Genomic DNA, 19,078 nt, shown 5'->3' with positions numbered 1-19,078 from the left:
ATATAAGAACACTAAGTTTAGATGGGTAGATGTCGTCTTGTGTTCTATACAAGCCTTCATGAAGCAATCTGCTAATTGTAGCTCAGAAGACGCATTCCGCTGAGCAACAACCTGATCCCGTAGATGGGAACACATGAAGAAAGTATCAACACTAATATGTTGGTGAACTCGTCATGCATATGTAGTACTCCGGCTGACAAAAGATTAGTCAATGCAGTGACAAAAGCATCAAAGTCTTCAAGCAATTACCATAGCTAAATCACTGTCGTGTCATGTGTGGGTACACAGACATCAGAAGTATGCATATCTCTTTTATTTGTTTGGCAGTGTTCTAGATCTCCCTATTTCACATATATTTTACCTAGGTTTAGGCCGCTCGAAAGCTACGTCATGCATGTTTGATCTTGTTGCTTGCCGATGAACTTGTTTTATAGGGGTGAACACTCCTTACTAGGATGCCAGGCAAGGAGAAGACTACAACTCCGGTATCTCGTCAAAACTAGTTCCGAGGGGATGTTACATTGGTCTGTGGTTACATGGCAAGTGTCATGGGAGAGGTAGCATACAAACGGTACATGACAAAAACGTTGCAATGAGATTCCCTCAAATAAAAACGTGCAATGAGATGAGGCTGGCTCGGCTAGGATGCACTTAGGGCATCTCCACTCGCTCCCTCGAGAGGCCCCTCATGACCCTTTTTTTTTATCGCCGGCACTGCCTTTCTTTCTCTGGATTGGCCCGTTTTTTCGCCCGGTGATCCTAGACCAAACCCAACAAGCTAGGGGGCGTTCGGGGGCTACAACAAAAGTAAAAGGGCAAGTGGGTCAGTCACAGCGCACTCTCCCCTATATTTGCTCTTCCCACCTCTCCGTTAACTCTCCACCACCGCGTTGCCGCCTCCCCACCGCAAAGCCTGATCACCAGGTACTACCATCATGGGTTGTCTTCCTCACCATGTGTCAGGAGATCCATGATCCCATTGTGTATGATGAACTGCAGCTGGTGGAGCACCTGTGGAGCCACAAATGCAGCAACTAGTTTGATGTGTTCCAATTTGTGTTTACAAACTTGTTAGAAACTTGTTAGATTATGTGAGCTCGTTTTGTTAAATTATTTACATTGCATTACTTTATATGCCAAACTATGTGTCACTTTTGGCCCAAAACCAGCCAAACTACGAGTGGAGATGCTCTTATGATGCGAGTAATGGGCCTAGGAGGTGGTGTAGGGAGGACACACGCTAGCCCTTTGGCTTGATCTCCATAATCATGACCAATCACGTCGACTGAACACAAGCGTTGGCCCATATTTTGCATTGTCATTTATTGATCAAAATTAGTGCACATGTATATGTGTCTAAAAAGATATCAGTACTTCATTTCTTCATCGATTATACTAAATTAATAATAAATATATTTTCTATTTTTTTGTGTTAAACAAGTGATTTGTGCTAAGTTGCAGCATAATCAAACATATCAATGTATCAGGTCTTAAACATTATCTTGTTTCATTACTTAAAACATAAAATTTAATTTTTCCCTAACATCCGAATTAAATATATAATTTGTGCTAATATAAAGCTTAATGTCAGTACTTAAAAATCGTCTTCATCATACAGTCTTGTTTCCCACCAGCCTTCCTAAGATTTAGTTTGTCAAGCATCATTTTAATATTTCACCAGTTATCCAGCTCCAGCTGCTTGTCGTTCAAACAAACAGGTCTTAATTAGCTTGTTTGTCTCAGCTCGTAGTGGTGGCAAATCCTCAATGGTGTATCCTTAGAAACTGGCCTTTCCTCCGACCAAAGCTCCATGTTCAAATCACCTGTTCCCCAGTGCACCAAACATTTGCTAACCTGACTGATCTCAAAACGATTTACCAAACTCAGCCCTGCACATTTGTCCACTAGCATCCATTCCCCTGGTAGTTTCCGAGATTTAAAAAAAAATGAAGCAAAAAATCAGTACAAAAGTAACAGTTTTATGTCAAAAATGCTGACCGGGCAAAAAACATCTCACAAACGTTGAACAGATTCATTTACCATTTGGCCGGAGGTCTCCCTCAAATGTTACTTCTGCAGATTCAGGGGAGACCTCTTGCTTTGAACCATTGATGGCCGTGAAAGCAACAACCACCTCAGTTGGGTGGAGAAGAGTGAAAGTAGGATGCACTCGCAAACATACCAACCTTCAAAGAAACACATTCGTCAATGTGCAGTGATAGTATTTCAATTTGAATAAATCAAAGATGTATGAGTGAAACTTTGTATACTCAATAGTCATCAACTAGGATAACTAAATTTGAAATTAGATCGAAACAAAAATAATTTTCTCTTTTTAAAATTGCTAGGAGAAAAGTACAAAATGAGCAATCTAATGTATAACAGGATATGAGAACATTTGCTTTTACTGCATCAGTGCAAGTCCATGGGAGCATTCGACTGAGTGCTTTTATTGACTGTCGTGAGCTGTAGAATTCCTGATTAAAGATTCACAAACATGATCTTTTAAATAAAATGAAGCACTCACCTTGAAAACCCACCAGAGCCAGCACCAACACTTCTTGCTTGAATGCTAGAATCAATTTGTACAATCTTTGCATTATCTTGCAGAATGGATATGTGGCGCTCAAGAACCAGACCACCCCCAATATCTCCTTCCAAACAGATAGATTCCTCCTCTCCTGATTGCTCAAGATACCTCCTATATTTTTTAGTAACAGTTATTTTGTTGCCAAAACTGGAACTACAAAACAAACTATTAATCCCAAATGAAAAGAGGAAAACAGCCTCAAGGATGATCTTACTTGACTACTTTGTACTCTTCTGTGCAGCCAGCAGACCTATATTCAGTCCCACTGTATTCTTCATAACCATTGATTTCAATCCTGCTATGAAGCCACTGGGAATCTGCAATGATTAATTATAACTGATACTTAAGCCAAGAAATAAATTATTCTCTATTTGAAATCCATACGCAATCATCAATGGCCTACAAGGACTGAAGTTAAAGCATCGAGAATGACTCAAAATTATCCCTTTGCAGCAGACCCGCTGGCAGATCAAAAACAATTCAAGGCAATCTCTATTTGATAGAATATCCTATCAGTATAATGAGATTGTAGGACTGGCAGGAGTGCATTAATCATAACAATGGTGAACCATACCAGTAGGAAGATGTGTCATCGAAATTATACGACCGCCAATCCATGGTACAACCTTAAGCAACCAGTCTCCACTCTTCAAATCAACAGGTATTTTGGAGAGCTCAGCACCTTCCTGTCCTGACGGTTCATCGATATCAGGTATTGGCCGAATCATCTCTGTACAACCATCACAAGATAGCAATGCAAGTCAACTTCAGAGAATTTGCACTACAGTAATAGTAAGCTCTTTTAGATAAAACATTAGGGCCATTGAAACGTATGGATCAATACCCAAACGTCTCTTGAGCTCAAGTTCACTTGTTGCAACTAAGGTGGATACTTCAGATTGAGAAGGCATTGTAAGATGTATTTCTTCACCATCATCACCACGTGAGCTTATCTGAATTAACAAAAAACATTAAAACCCTCGAGCAAACATTTGTTTATTTTCAGGTATGACAAAAAAAGAAATAAACCAACAGGCATACCATAGCACCTCCACCAAGTAATATACTTATGTTTAAGTTACGTTTGGGTCTCTTCCAGGATCCTTCAGTTTTTAGAACTTTCACAGAAACCACTGATGAGTGGACTTCGGCAACATAATATGTCAAGAGGTAGTTTCCCTGTGTGAACCCGTATCCATCCCCAGCATCTTCAAATAGAATACCCTCAGCTTTACCTGTAAAACAGGTCAACATGATGCAAAACATAATATATCATTCAGTATGGCAATGTTTTAAATCAGTAACTTAAACACAGAAAATACTAGGAGGGGCAGAGGACAACCAAAGTTGACATGGGAGGAGGTGGTAAATAGGGGTTGTGTCGATATTTGTCAGATAGTTGTCACATGTTTGCCAGATTATGCACTACCTAGTTGCAGGATAAAAATGACTTGTTTGTCAGTAATTGTCCGACTGTTGTCATATTCTTGCCAGATTATGTGCTACTAAGTTTCCGGATTAAAAATAACTTGCTTGTCAGTTTCATGTATGCTATTCTAGAACGATGCAAATGTCGCATGCTACTACTTTTTGTTCAATGATACCATCTCTTAGTTATTGGACACACTTCAAGGTGCGCATCCTAACTATGCTGATTATTGTGATGTTCAAAACATGTAAAATATTCTCTACAACTATGCAGTGGTAAGTAGTTGATGCTAATATTAATCTGGCAACTGGTACGGCAATTTTTTTTTGTCGAAACATATCAACATGGGATCTAGTTTTGAACATCTTGTTGAGATGAACTTAATGGTGTAAACGTATCACTAATCGGAATAACGGTTTAAGAGATAAAAAAAATTTAATCTAGCAATAAATGCAATGATGTCAATCATGAGGTGACAGATTCCTGAATGCATGCATATGCTCTATCCTATAGGGAAAAGTGCATGGATATTTTCCGCCGCATGTGGTGTGGGAGTGGTGTAGAATTCTCCACGATTAATAATATGGACTGCAGATTCTGTTATTTTTATAAAAAATATGTACAAGTATTTGCAGATTACTGCAAGTAGCTAGACATGATCGTCCGAAAGGGAGGTTTGGTTATGAATCGTATTATGCATAACCAACTGACGATCTGCCACAGTCCACAGACTACAAACACAAGTTACCCCGGACAAAAGGTGAAGGAACGAAATGTAGAAGGTGAGTAATGCATACCATTTTCATCCAGCGAGACAAGTAGAGATAAATCATCCTCTAAACTTGCTTCACCAACATGCTTAATAGGAAGGCCTACAGGAAGTATTGCTCCACCATGTAAATACATCACCGGCAGATCCTGCATAATTATTCATTTGCAGAGAACACTTCAGTTCCATACTAGCATTCAAGACGGCACAATGATAGCATACCAACCAACTTACAGGGTGGGAATCTCCAAAATCAAAAGGTGACCAAACACCTTTTGGCAACTTATGTACACATTCATGAGCTCCTTTAGTAGGTACAGTGCTGCCAAAATACTAGAACGGTTAGAGACCAAAGCATGCACAAAATTACAAAATACCAGAACGGTTTGAAGTCACACCAAAGCATACACAAAATTACAATATATTTCATGAGTTGGCTATATATTTCACTATACATACTGAGAGTTCAACATTTTACAGTCAACGGTTTGAAGTCACACCAAAGCATACACAAAATTACAATATATTTCATGAGTTGGCTAGATATTTCACTATACATAAGAAGCACATGACTGAGAGTTCAGCATTTTACAGTCAAGAGTGCAAAACAGATGACAATCCCACTGACACACCAGAACACTCAAGCACATATAGAGAAGCACATATAGAGAGAAAATCAGGGGCAGATATCAGGTCTTCCAAGATAAAATAAGCAAAAAATATATTATGTAACCACAGTGATGTGAAAGTATTACCTTGCACAGATTAAAAGTGGTCCCAGGAGAAATGAAGTCTCTATTTTCCTCAATTCTGGATCTTGCGAGTCTATAAAGAAAACAAGGGATGTGATTTAGTATTACACTTAAAAAAACTAACTTCTATCAGCCCACCAATGAGATAATCCCAGTAAGGAATAGCCAAAGGGAAGAAATATTTTCAGTGTAAAGTTCTGCATCATAAATATCAACAGCTTCAGAAGGAATTTCACAAGTTTCCCAATTATAAAATGCTATTTCCTGAAAATTTATGTGACACTCCGTGTTCAGTTAGAAGTATCCTGTTTGGAGGTGTAACAACAACTTGCTAGAATTAGTAAAAGGTTTTCTAACTACATTCCGATTCCGCAGTTCAGCAACCACAGTCTGAGCCTTGGTATATGACCATACATCGCTGAGGGGCATTAGTGAATAGTAAGACAACAATCATTACCAGCAAAGAAAAGTGGAGCAGCAACAGGGGTACCCTTCTTGTGCGAAAGGTAAAATAGCGTGTAGATGTGTGGCAGTAGCCGATACCGTCTTAGCAGCGCAAGACGGCAAACTTCCTCGCACTGAAATGTAAATGAACTGTTAAAATTTTAGATTTTGGAAAGCCTAGAAGGGGCTTCAAAGAGCATTGCATTAGAACACGCAAACGTCAACTTGTAATAACGAAAAATGTTACTTCTATTACCAAGGGAAAGAATCATTGGAAGTAAATGTTACACTAGAAATACCGGATTGAGTAATCTTAGGATCACTGACGAGAGTGGCAAAGATGAAAATAGACGGAGTAGGGTGTGTGTGTGTGTGTGTGTGCATGCATGAGATTTTGCTAAACACATAAGATAGGGCTTATGAGTAATTTAATAATCTCATTAAGAACTGTATGTGATCTATAATGTTACTTCTTGTTGGAAAAAATGTCTAAATATGCTGCCTTTGCATGGACCAAGTCCAGTAAAGAATAACAAATTCACAAGGCCAAGCGCCCATGATTATATGTACTGTATACAATGAGAAAAAAGTTCCCTAGCACAGTATTATGTAATAAACTCTTTTATGAAGAAAAAGCTAGCCATCCAATTGTTTATCAAATCAAAAATAAATCATGATGGGGTCGCTAAACGACTGACCTAGTGGATTTGCTGACCGAAATGTATATCTTTATCTTTACTCTTATAAATATTTGAGTAGGTGGCAATCCGTTCAACGCAGAGATTACCTCTTGAAGTTGCCAGAAAATTAATTGCAGCAATTATCATACATTCTATGTAGTACACAGATGTACCACAATCTTTCGATTATTTGTTATTTTCAGATTGTTTTTAATCTGGACAAAGGGGATACGATGAACAAATGTGTGAGCAGCTCAAGCAATCAAAAACTTCTATGGCAAGGCACGAGTATTTAGCTAGTTATCTCAAAATCAGGAGGGCTCACTTATAGACCTGACCTGACATGTAAGCTAAAATGATATTAAAGGAAAATACCTTTATTTATGCATCATACAGAAAAGTTTAAATGCAGGCATCGTGCAAAGATATCTAGGCTTCTTGGTTGTGTGCATGGGTGGGGTCAGGGGGCATGAAACAGTACCTCTTCCCCAAAGGACCATGGCTCATGGTCAATGCTTCCAGTTTCAGAATGGCCTCGTGAAAATGGAAACAGTGCACCCACTCCCATCCATCTTCCAAAAAGTTTTGGAGTAGCATTTCCAGCAAACCCACCAATATCAGGACCTGACAATGGCTGACCACTGAGACCCTGGCCAGATAACCACACCATTAGATTCCTAAAAATACTGCAATTATTTATGCAACTTTTCTAAGAACGACATGCTTATAAGTAACATGTGCAATGAAATTGCAACTTACATGATGAGGGATAGAAGAGAAAATAAAGTAAAACAGAACCAAACTAAAATCTAGTACTAGCTTCTATACACTTCTACTATATTCTAGGTAATTTGGTCTTATATATAGTCATATGTGTTGAAGTGGTTTCTAGAGTGTTCTAGCTATGAGTTGAAACTAGGTTGTGTGTATTCCTTTTCCTAGCTTAGGTAGTATTCGCTAGAATACTCTAGTTGTGAGTAGAGCTAAGTAATGAAGGCTCATGCAGCCTATAAATAGAGGTCCAATCTGTACATATGTAATTGGACTATGTACCCACTACCTATCTGTAACATCCCAAATTTCAATAAAAAAGAAGAAGAAAGAACCAACAAAAACTTTTATTTGCATATAGTGTCATGCATAGGATTTGTGCATTTAAGTGATATGCCATGATGATTGTTATGATGCTTATGTGATAAACCCTAAAACCCTAATGTGATCAAGTGAAGATCACCAACCAAATAAATCAAAAAGAGAAAGAAATCAAATAAGAAGAAAACCCTAAAACCCTCACATATGGTTTATGCCATTTTTGCAAATCTTTACCCTAGACCATTTTGGTCTTCACGATTAGTTGTATTATGTTACTAAACACTTATTACAACTTTTGGAATCAAAGAAACACAAATCAAATCAAATTCAAACTCAAATTGGGATCACATATGATAATGGTCAAATCTGCCATTTATAATCTGGTCCCTACTTTGAGCCCTTGCAATTCAAGTTTTTCAAACTAAACTTTCCCAATTCTTTGCACCTCATCCAAGAGCACATCAAGGTGACCAACTTTGGTAAAGACCACCATGCCAAATTCATCTTGGATCAAAAACTATGCTCATGCAAAGTTGAGACTTTTTATTATGTGGAACAATCTCACTTTGTCAAAATTTGCAATTCTTTGATTTTGAAAATTCCACCACCACACATGGTTGTCTCTGGTCATTTACAACTTAACCAAACTCACCACTTTCAAATTTTGCAACCATATGAACTCAACCAAATTTGGCAAAAATTTGAATTGGGCAATTATGGATTAAATACAAACACTATTTAAAATAGTGATCTAGCTAAACCTACTGCCTCACTTCACTCCCCTCTGTCCCCTGGTTCCCTCTCTCACTCATGCATGCATAGTAACCCTAGGAAGAACCCTAAGGTGGCAAGAGCATGGCCATGCCGGCCATGTCTCCACCATGCCGCACCACCTCTTCTCTCCTTCCTCCCCACCTCTGGCCCTGCTGCTCAAACGACGCCACCTCGCTCTACTGCAACCCCTAGCACCGCCAATTTCGAGGGAGATGCCGCAGCTCGCCGAAGATCGCGCGCCCAAAATCTTCCAGCATGCCGCTCGCGTCGCAGCGCGCACGCCACGGACACCCTCAGGCCACACGTCGCCTCGCCAGCACGCGCAAGCCCTGGACCCCTGCGGAGCGCGTTGAGCATCGCCGTGCCACCGCGGATGCGCCAGACACGCGCGCGACACGAACCCTGGACCGCCGAAGACGACGAGCGAATCCCGCAGCCGCCGCGGCAGACACGGAAGCAATGCGACCCAATCCGACGCCGCCCGACCGCGCTGTCGCCGCCAATCGCACCGCCAGGATCTGCAGAACAGTCCCGCGCCCTTGCCTAGCTTGCTAGCTCGCCGGAACCGCCGCGCCCATGTCGACCCCAACCCTGCCCCGCAGCACCTCCTCACCTCTATAAATAGAGCGTTCCCTGGACGCCATTGAGCACACCACCTCGCTCCCCATCCTTCACTGCCTCTCCTCATCCCTTTAGCTACCTCGATCATCGCCGGAGTCGCCGCAATCGCAAGCTCGGAGCCGCGGAAGCCCTGGAGGAATCGCCGTCGACTCAGGCCTCCCCAAGCTCCGCCACTGCTACAGGCTGCTTCACCATCATCAACAACGTCGACCTGAACCTCGCCGCCGGCCGCCGGACCTCTGGTTAGCCCTCCGACCCCCTAGGCTCGCCGCCAGACCATCGGGCTCTCGTCGGAGAAGACGACGACCCTCGGCCGTTGGATCTCGTTTTAATCCAACGCGCCACACTGTCCCATACCGTTTCGGGTTTAATGACTCGCTGACGGGTGGCCCCCACCTTGTCAGCAAGCCCACGCGCACTGGATGCGTTGCTGGGCCGAGTTTCGTTAATTCAAACCGTTTCGGCCCACTTTAGTTTCCCACCGGCCCTTTAATTCAAATCTCGTTTAATTATTTTCAAATCAAATTCAATACTAGTCCTGACTTTGAAATTAAATAGAATCTGTTTGGCTTGGCCAAATTTAGCAAAATTGATGTGGTTGGAAAGCTACTGAAAGATCTACAACTTGCCACTGGTCTCACTGTGAGATCTGTTGTAGAATTAAAGTGACAAAAAGATTAAGTCATGGACTTTTGCACATTCAAATAAATCTCAAAAATCAACCAAAAGTGATATTTAGTTAATTCCAACTCTAATAGCTCGCATTTAACTTACATTAATTGTTTCTGCAACAAAATGGTGTGTTCACTTTGAATGATCATGCCCTAGTTTAAATAATGGACTATATGGCTAGTTTACTTAAGTGATATTGTCCAAAACTATTATGCAAATTATATGAAGTGTTTCACTTCATTTAAATCTTGACCCAAGTATTCATATGAAGTTGGACCCCTGGTCAAATACTCTCACATGAAATACTTGGAGATTTTAAATCATAATAGGCATTATTAAATAGTATGAGGTGGTGTACCTCATTTAAATCATTTTCTCAAATGATGATGATGAATGGTTGACTTAGGTTAATAGGATTTCATGTATGATTGTTTGAGAAATTAAATCTTAAGAAGATTCAATGAGAGGAAATTATTTCTCAAGAACTATATGGAAACTATCATTTACATATGTAATGAGAGGAAATTATTTTTCCTAAGAAGAAGAAACCAATGCACCTAATTGTATTAATTGTGTGACTAGAATAGTTTGTGTGAATGCATGTGATGCTTAGAATAGCTATTGAATTTGTTGAGTGATTATACTCGTATTCAAATTTAGACGCTAGCACCGGACAATACCCGGAGGAAGAAGGCTGCTACCAAGAGGAGGAGGAGGAGAACTTTGACCACTACCAAGGCAAGCTAATATTCTTGCAAAGTGCAAAGCCCTTTGGGGCAAGGCACCATAGTCTTACCTTTCTTACCACAAGCCTATCCCAAGTTTTTACCTTACAAGTTTTTACTTGTTTATTTCAAAGAGTTACTTTTATAGTTAACTTTGGTCTAGGTTAAAGAAGGTTACTAGAGTAGCAAAGTTAGTCTCAAGCTAGCCAAGCAAGATAGCACCCCTCATGATTAGAGCTAGTGCTAAATACTAAAACTTGACTACTCTAGATGGGAACATGTGACTTGAACTGAATTTGAAACCTTGGAATGATGAGTCATTCCATTGAATGATTTTTGAAGGTGAATATGACCAAGAGAAGATGATGATTTTTTTGATAAAACTGATATTGGTTTGAATGCGATACCTTTCCAATATTGAGTACCCCCACAATACCTGATTATGGGTAGGGCTTAACTGGAAATTTATGCATCTTAGTATGGGTTCCCTCTGAACACACATCATAGGGGTTATGCTTGAGGTTGCCTCCGTTGTTGAGAAATGATGTGAATTGAGGTGAATTGTACGGCCAAGCCCTGTGCAGTTCCCAGGTTGACAGTTGGTCTTCACTGGGAGACCAAGCTCATGGGAGAGGTGCTCATACTAGGGTTGGTAAGTGAAAGGTTATGGTTGATGATCCGCGTACTGTGTTACGATGATTCGGGGTAATCCCGACGGATGAAATCAAATGTTGTGGCACAAGTGTGCAACCTCTGCAGAGTGTAAATCTATTCGAATAGCCGTGTCCACGGTTACGGACGGTTGGAAAGGCCATACAGTTTCCGATGTCAGGTTCTTGAAAATGTTGGTGAAATAAATGGTGAATTGGTGACTTGTTTTTGAATCACCACTTGAATGGTGGGAATGACACTAATGTTCCCACTTGAGTTAGTTAGCACTTGAATAAGTCTTTTCTCAAACACTTGTGAACTAAAATTGGCTTTATGCAAATAAACTAGAGCTTAGCACCCCTTACTAGAAATGTTAGCATTTACACTAGTATTAGTTTGCGAGTACCTAAAGTACTCACGGCTTTGTCCCTGGCTATTCAAATGGCCAGAGTATGAAGATGAACAGAACTACCAAGGAGATGACCAGCAGGACGCCTATGACAACTAGGAGTCTTCCGACGTCAAGCGTTGGCCTGTGGACTAGAGAGTCCATTTATCTTTACGCTTCCGCTATGAACTTATGTTTGTTCGTTGATCAATAGATCAACTATTTGTGCAATATGGATCATGTGATTCAAGTTGTAAGACAATATGGTTTGTAATGAATGATGACTATGATACTTAACTATTATGCCTCGCAACAACAATATTCCTGGGATTGCGATGAATGACATAATAGGCATCTGGACCTAAAAATCCGGGTGTTGACACTATCCAATAAATGGAACCTTGTGTTCTTATCCTAGATCTTGGACTAGATCTTGTGTGTTGAGAGTTTTGTACTGAACTCTTGACAGCCCCGCGCCTAGAGCGATATCTAGCTTACGCCCCTAGAGTGATATCTAGTTCAGCACGTTGGAGTGGTTCCTTCAACATTTCTTATGTCCACATTGTGACAGCAAGGTGGAGTTGTTCCTCCACAACCTTATGCTTCTTCACATGGTAAACTCTTGACAGGCTCTGCCCCTAGAGCGATATCTAGAGCAGCACGTTGAAGTGGTTCCTTCAACATTTGTGATGTTCACGTTGTAGCAACACTGTGGAATTGTTCCTCCACAACCTTGTGCTGTTTCATTACAGGAAGCAATGTATGTTCCTTTCAGGTCACAAGATTGCACTCACAGTACATTAATTGGAGATTGATGGATTGTTCATTTTCTTATAAAAATAAGTGGAAAACTATTTCTCTAACGTGACTTGGGATGATATATTGTCAAAAATTAGAAAGGACTAGTGTTTGGGTACTTATTTTATATGCAGCCGGGGCTTCTTTGGTTCCACAATTCTTCACTTACCAACTGAAGAACCATTGGTAGACTCATGTGCATATGGTCCCAATTTGATAGATTGTCACCAGTCCAGGTTGCAGCATAGCGCTGGCTTCCTATAAAACCAGCTCGTGTAAGAACAAATGGTCGTTTTTCTGTACTAGACAGCGCCATTCCTTCATACGTAGATCTTGCCATTAGCATTCCATATGCCTGCAAATTATTAAAATCAACACACGTATATGAAGGCTTTTTTTTTAACGAAATAAGCATGTAAAGTAGCAAGCTATATGACTGACAAAGGGAAACAATTTTACATTATGATAGTAAGAATGATTCTGGACACCACCAATATCTTCGTCTCCTCTATGAATATTGCTTTCAGGCATTGTTTTCGTAGTAGTCTGCAAGTTGAAACCAATACATTTTATTACATGGGGGAAAATGAAATAATATGGTATAAATAAAGAATTATAATACAACATCTAGATATATATTACATAGTGAATAAATTATGCTAACATACTTTGAACACAGCGGGCTCATTCATATCATTCCATATTCCATCGACGCCATCGGAGACAAAATCCTTTACCAAACTAGCCCACCATGTGCGTGTTCTTTCAATGGTAAAATCAGGAAAGACACAATCACCAGGCCATACCTCCCCTAGAATAGAGTACATGAGGCATCTTTTGCTGTTAAGTCATCAAGAAGACAAAGGAGCTCACTGAAGTCAGCGAAACGTACCAATAAATGGGCTGCGATCTTCCTTTTTAATCCAAACATCATTTTTAGAACCACTCTCATATACAAAGTAACCATCCTCTTTCTTGATTCCTGGGTCAAGCATCCAGATTGACTTGCAACCGATGGAATGGAGATCATCGACCATAGATTTTGGATCAGGGAAACGGTTCTGTGAAACATGATCAGATGCTAAATTACTCAAGGAAAATCGATGGTCATGTCTCGCCATGGAACAAACTTGTCAAGCTTGCAACCAGAATAAAACTTAGCTTGTCAAAATGCACACAGAATAACACTATCTGGTTCACATTTTAACAAGTTAGTACCATAGCCATTCTGACGGCCATAGTTAGGACAAATCATAGGCTATTCGGCATTTTTAAGGAATATACATTTAAGCATGCATAGGAACCTAATCCAGATGTTTGGCATCACTACTTTCATGGAGCAATTATGATAATAACAAAAAAAAAATACTTACACTATCAAATGTGAAGCATCTAAAACCATCCATATAGTCAATATCCATCCAAACAACATCACAAGGAATGCCTTTCTCCCTAAATGTCCTGACAACCTGTGGAAACAGCATGGAAATTTCAAGCCTGTAACTCAAGAATCAGGAGACATTTATATATGTTAGTGGCAACTCGACCAACTATCCAAGCACTATGTCCTCAAATGTTCCTCTTGAAATAAACGGATTATACAACACTAATAAAGCTAATAAATTTGAAAATAGTTGTTTCAAGTTTCAATAATATGATCTACTCTCCAACAATACAAACAGCACTAGGAAAAGAGTTATCAGTAAGAATAATGCATTCCATTTCTGTTTGCATGGGAAGTTTATAACAATTGTTTAAACATATATAATGTTATGATAAAACAACTAGAACAGGGCAAACACAGCGATATCGGAATCCACCACCACCACGATTTTAGTCTACAGCTCTAACTTCTCTTGTGAGTGTTAGTGTAGTCAGATGTATTATTATGGTAGGAGTACAGTTAGCAGAACATTTCTTATGACTACAGTGCACTTACTAAGCAGAGCAGCAGCTGCTACAGATCGCCAATAAGTGATGGCATCCAGCAGCATAAGCAGCTGGAGTAGGGTCGAGGTGGTTGGTTAACTGGATGGCATTCAGGCCGGTCGTTGTGTGGGTTGCCTCCTTTGTAATGCTCGTCAAGTGACCATGGGCCATTTGTCTTGGTTGTAATTGCCTACTCTTAGGCTTGTAAATTATTCTTTCTATCAATGCATTGAGACACAAGCTTTGTGTTTTCTTGAGAAAAAACTACGAGTTTTGAATAACCTTGCTTTGCGTTTTCTTGAGAAAAAACTATGTTTAGTCCTCCTGAGAGAAACAATGGTTTCACTGTCAAAGATCAATGGGTGAATGGGGTTTACAAGAGACGGAAACAGGATAGTAAGGGTAGAAAACATGTGGGCAAAATCCTATTCCTGTATACATATATATTAACAATGAGAGGCTTAACACATATGAAGCCCACACTGAACTCTCTTCTGGTAGTCCCCATCTTCTCCACTTCTTAGTTCACATATTTATGCTATCAGGTTCTAACAATGATCTTCGGACTACGGACTGATATGCAAGATACTGAACTGAACACTACCAATAAAAACTATACACTTCTATTTCTCATATATAACTACCGGGTACAAATTGTCGCCCTAGTATTACCTTCAGAGAAACAATGCATTTAAAAAAATAAAACACACTCTGACAAAAAATACCTTGAGTACTTTCTCAGAAGAATCATAGCTCCAACGACATTGATGATAGCCAAGAGACCATTTTGGAGGCATGGCCACAGTTCCTGCAATGGATCTTTTTTTATCTATACTTTTAAGTGGAGAGTAAGTTATATATTTCCTCCACTTCCCTAAGCTTTGCCTTTTTTGGACACATGCAAAGTTAAGCTTTTGGAACTTTGACTACTTGTATCATTCAAGATATTGACATTTGATGACTTTTTAATGGAACTGGGAGGAGTAACATAGCCACATATAAATTCAAATTTAGGTTTTGTTATGAAAAATTACATATGAATGTGATAAGCAAAATGAAGCAAGGAAGCTGTTCTAGATAGCTCATGTGTGTTGGAGAAAACTGCAGAAAAAATACAGCTAGCAATGGTCACCACAGAGCACTAAATTTTCCAGTGGCTCAATTCCTCTACAGAATATCTCTCTTTGAATAGATTTAACAGTGGCAATTGTCAACCAATAATTCTAAATCAGTTGGCTTACAACTGAATACTTTGCTCACCAGCACTATAACATCATGCCAGTATAAACTTATTATCAAAATGGAATTGTACATTTCAATAAAAAAAAATGCCTGCTTTCGCATTAGAGATAAAATATACAACCGCAGAGTTTATATACAACATGAAAACTAAATGCACGAAAGCACTGAACATGAAAACATCTGACAAACATTTATATATTTAAGCAAAGTGTATGCAGTATGAATATTAGTATGGGAAGAGATTGGTTATGAGAAGTACCAATTGCATGAGACAAGGATGTCATAACTTCAGCTGGTGAATTAAATGGTCCAAAAGTAATGAGAGGGTAGGCCGATGGGGCGGAAAACTTCACAGTACATTCTTGTCTTAAGTCAATCTGATATAGTACACGAGAATTAAGTTACGAGATATGGATCGGTTGATTCAAATATAAGCTATAGAGAAATGCAGGGAACATACCTCACAGCGTCGTGTGGTGTCAGCAAGGACACCGAATGCCCTTCCATCAGGGAGTACAGCCAGCACCCATGGGTGTGATTGATATAACGATGTTGTTCCGGGTCCGAAACCCCATGCATCTGTGTTCCAAGTGAAAACCTAACGGGAAGACACCACGAGAGAGCACGAGAGGTAAATATATTTGTTAAAGAAGCAGCAAGGGGACATAATAATATATTGAAGGAAGACCCATACTCGTTTCCCAGTTCGTTCAAGTGGGCCACTTGCTTCTCCCGTGCCATATAAAGACGTCCCTGAAGGAAGCTGTTTGTTTAAGAGAATATTCAAGTTAGTCTAAGATTCAATGCTGAGGCAATATCACAGTTGCATGAACATATAATGATCCTGTAAGAAAAAACACATGGTAGTAATGATGATTTTATTAAGAGATAAGTGCAGGTTACCCTCCTGACTATGGGATGACTTTAAAGACCAACACTAAACTCGACTACACCCCCTCAACTCTGACACTTTACAGGGATAGAACTTTATCATGTCTGGTTGATAAATCACTCATATGCAGACTTAGAAATATGGAGTGAGTGATTAGCTTGCCTTAGAAATATGAAGTGATTAACATTGGCATGTTTGTAAATGTGTCGTGGAACATAAAATGATACATATAGAGAGCATAATCAACGCCTTCGGGGAAGAACTTGTAACTAGTTGGTTACCTCAAAGGCCAAAACTATCTCATATCTCATGAACTCAAATCAGATTTAATATCTGACTGAAATTCTACTTACTGGATTATGAAATAATGGAAATGTGGGGATTAATGACAATATCGCTGCCCAAAAAAAAGACAATGTAGCTACCTCTAAGACCAAAACTATCAAATATTATCCCGTTAGCTCAAATCAGATTTAACATATGGCTGATATTGGACTTATTGGATTTACAAATTAATGGTATATTTCTCATGATCCCATCCCCAGCCAGGGAAGAAGAAGAAAACTCATCACCACCTGGCATCAAAACGGTAGCGCGTCTGCGCGAATCACGCGTACCTTGATCACGACCTTCTGGACGTTCCCCGCCACCTCGCACGCCGGCAAGACCGCGGGGCAGTCCCCTCCCTCGCGCCGCACCTCCCGCCGCCGCGGCTCGGCGAACGAGAGGCTGGGCCCCGCCGCGGCGCGCGCGTCCTCCGACGCGTCGAAGCGGAACACGCCGTCCTCCAGTATCGGCACCCAGACCATGTCCCCAGCGGACGCGGACGCGGACGCCGACGCCATCGTCGCCGCCGCCTCAGGCGGAGGGCTCCTGCTGAGGCAGCTGCGAAGGCAAGACACGACTCCCGCGCGGTGAGCGATCCGGCAGGAGATGGCAGATCGGGTCGGGAATCAAGGATCGATGGAGGAAACGAACGCACCTGAGAGGAGGGGGGCAGTAGGGTGGAAGAAGCCTGCCTCGGAACTGACGCTGGTGGGAGTGGGAGTGCGCGGCGAGGAGTGGAGGTGCGCACGTGACCAGCATCGCTTCGCTTCTATAGAGACGATTTGCTTGCGTGGATTTGGGTTGGTTATTAATGGGTGGTGGGTGTAGAGGTGGCAGTTGAACGGAGAGGGTGTAGTGGGATCCATTTTCTGACAGTATGGATCACCCGGATCCTCCGATCCGATGCTTCTGGATTTCTTTTTTCAGATATAACCCTCTTAAAATGAAATGCTACTCGAAAACATGCCCACCCGTGCATGGAATTGCTAAAATTAGCCCGGGCTTAGCAGAGAAAAAGGCTCGCTCTTGCATCGCTCCGCTATGGGGCGACTCGCGCAGTGATGAAACCCTAGCCGTCGAGGCTCGCCTTCCCTACTCTTCCTTGCAACCACGGGAGGCGCTCGCCAGGAATCCGGCGCGTGTTGCCAACGACGATAGCGGCAAGGATGTTGCTGCTCCGCTTCTCCGGCGGAGAGCTTCGACGCCCGGGGGGCGTCCTTGTCTGGTGAGGGCGTTGTTGGTCCTGGAGGTGGGGGATGCTCCCGGTGCTGTTGACCGTCCTCCTCGATCGCGCGAGCGGCCAGTGGATGGTGGACGGCGCTTGTAGCACGGAGGTCACCCCATTGGCCTACACCAAATCCAAAGACGGCGACTCACGACCGCGCAACTCCCACCCACTAGCTTTGATTCTTCTTGATCTAGATCCTACTCGGGGTGGTGGGGTAGGGCTCTATCCAGGAGAAATCCTTGGCCGACGGTGGCGGCCACGTCACATTTCTGACGTCATCTTCCTCCTTGGAGTCGGCGGCGTGCTGGCATCGTATACCCCTTAGAGGCGCCATCTTGGGTCTGTGGGAGAGGGTATGTACTATGTGTGTTATGTGGTCTGCCTGCAGCGGCGTGCTTTCAGAGGAGTTGTGGTGGCGTATTCGGTTGAATTGAGCTAACGAATTTCACGGCGGTGCGGCTGCCATCTTCTTGTCGTGTCTTCTTTTGTGACCGCGCTCTAAAGCTTGTGTCTTGTCGGGTGGTTGGTGTTGTGGTCAGCGAAGCCGTTCTTGGGCAGCTTGTGTGCTCAGGTGTTCATGCTTGATGTTCTCGTCCTTGGTGACTCGTCCATGTTGCACACATGTGCTCTAGGGTGAGCTTCGCTGCCTCTCGACGGTACAACACCCTTCAAGTCGAGGTGAGAAGGCAGGGGCCTTCTTCGGAGGTAGAAAAGGATGTCACACTAGCGATGACGAGCTAGAAGTTGACGAAAGAGGGATCTTTCTCCGCTGGCATGTGTATCTTCACAACGTCGTTTCCTATCTTCGGATCATGCAAACGGTCGAAGGCCTCGAAGCCAAAGTTGTTTATTCTTTGCTCGATTGTTGTTTGAATTCTCCAAGCTGATCTTTCAACACATTATATGTATCATTTCAGCCTTATTAATTTGACGCAAGGCTATGAACTCCTTTAAAAAAAAATAGGTCTACCTAGATGGTGCGGCTCCAACTTTTTAGCCTACAATTTTCCTACATTTGGTACTCATCCACATATGACCTATTCCTCTCCTCTATCCCTCTCCACCTATATAACCA

General features: G+C 41.5%; 1 protein-coding gene across 1 annotated transcript; it reads right to left on the bottom strand.

Moving 5' to 3' along the window:
- Positions 1–1,481: 1,481 nt before the first annotated feature.
- On the bottom strand, positions 1,482–17,570 carry LOC127324033 (uncharacterized). The gene is made up of 23 exons (XM_051352136.1): positions 17,431–17,570; positions 17,066–17,333; positions 16,251–16,319; positions 16,017–16,154; positions 15,816–15,933; positions 15,040–15,122; positions 13,759–13,854; positions 13,278–13,446; positions 13,054–13,196; positions 12,845–12,931; positions 12,555–12,740; positions 7,146–7,313; positions 5,998–6,118; positions 5,544–5,613; positions 5,023–5,110; positions 4,817–4,937; positions 3,632–3,825; positions 3,435–3,543; positions 3,165–3,320; positions 2,805–2,907; positions 2,528–2,701; positions 2,041–2,186; positions 1,482–1,919 (listed from the first exon to the last, which is right to left on the bottom strand). Exons 1-23 carry the CDS (start codon positions 17,532–17,534, stop codon positions 1,726–1,728), a joined length of 3,105 nt encoding a protein of 1,034 aa, XP_051208096.1. The 5' UTR covers positions 17,535–17,570; the 3' UTR covers positions 1,482–1,725.
- Positions 17,571–19,078: the final 1,508 nt, after the last annotated feature.

The sequence above is a fragment of the Lolium perenne genome, chromosome 7, assembly GCF_019359855.2.
Source record: "Lolium perenne isolate Kyuss_39 chromosome 7, Kyuss_2.0, whole genome shotgun sequence".
Taxonomy (NCBI): domain Eukaryota; kingdom Viridiplantae; phylum Streptophyta; class Magnoliopsida; order Poales; family Poaceae; genus Lolium; species Lolium perenne.
The sequence above is the reverse complement of the archived record's forward strand: the minus strand, read 5'-3'. Positions and strand labels throughout refer to the sequence as shown.

Coding starts and splice junctions, on each gene's coding strand:
- LOC127324033 (XM_051352136.1), bottom strand. CDS start 17,534: ATGCTGGTCACGTGCGCACCTCCACTCCTCGCCGCGCACTCCCACTCC. Junction 5,614..5,997: donor TGCTCCACTTTTCTTTGCTG/GTAATGATTGTT, acceptor TTTTCTTTATAG/ACTCGCAAGATCCAGAATTG. Junction 3,321..3,434: donor TGAGCTCAAGAGACGTTTGG/GTATTGATCCAT, acceptor ATGGTTGTACAG/AGATGATTCGGCCAATACCT.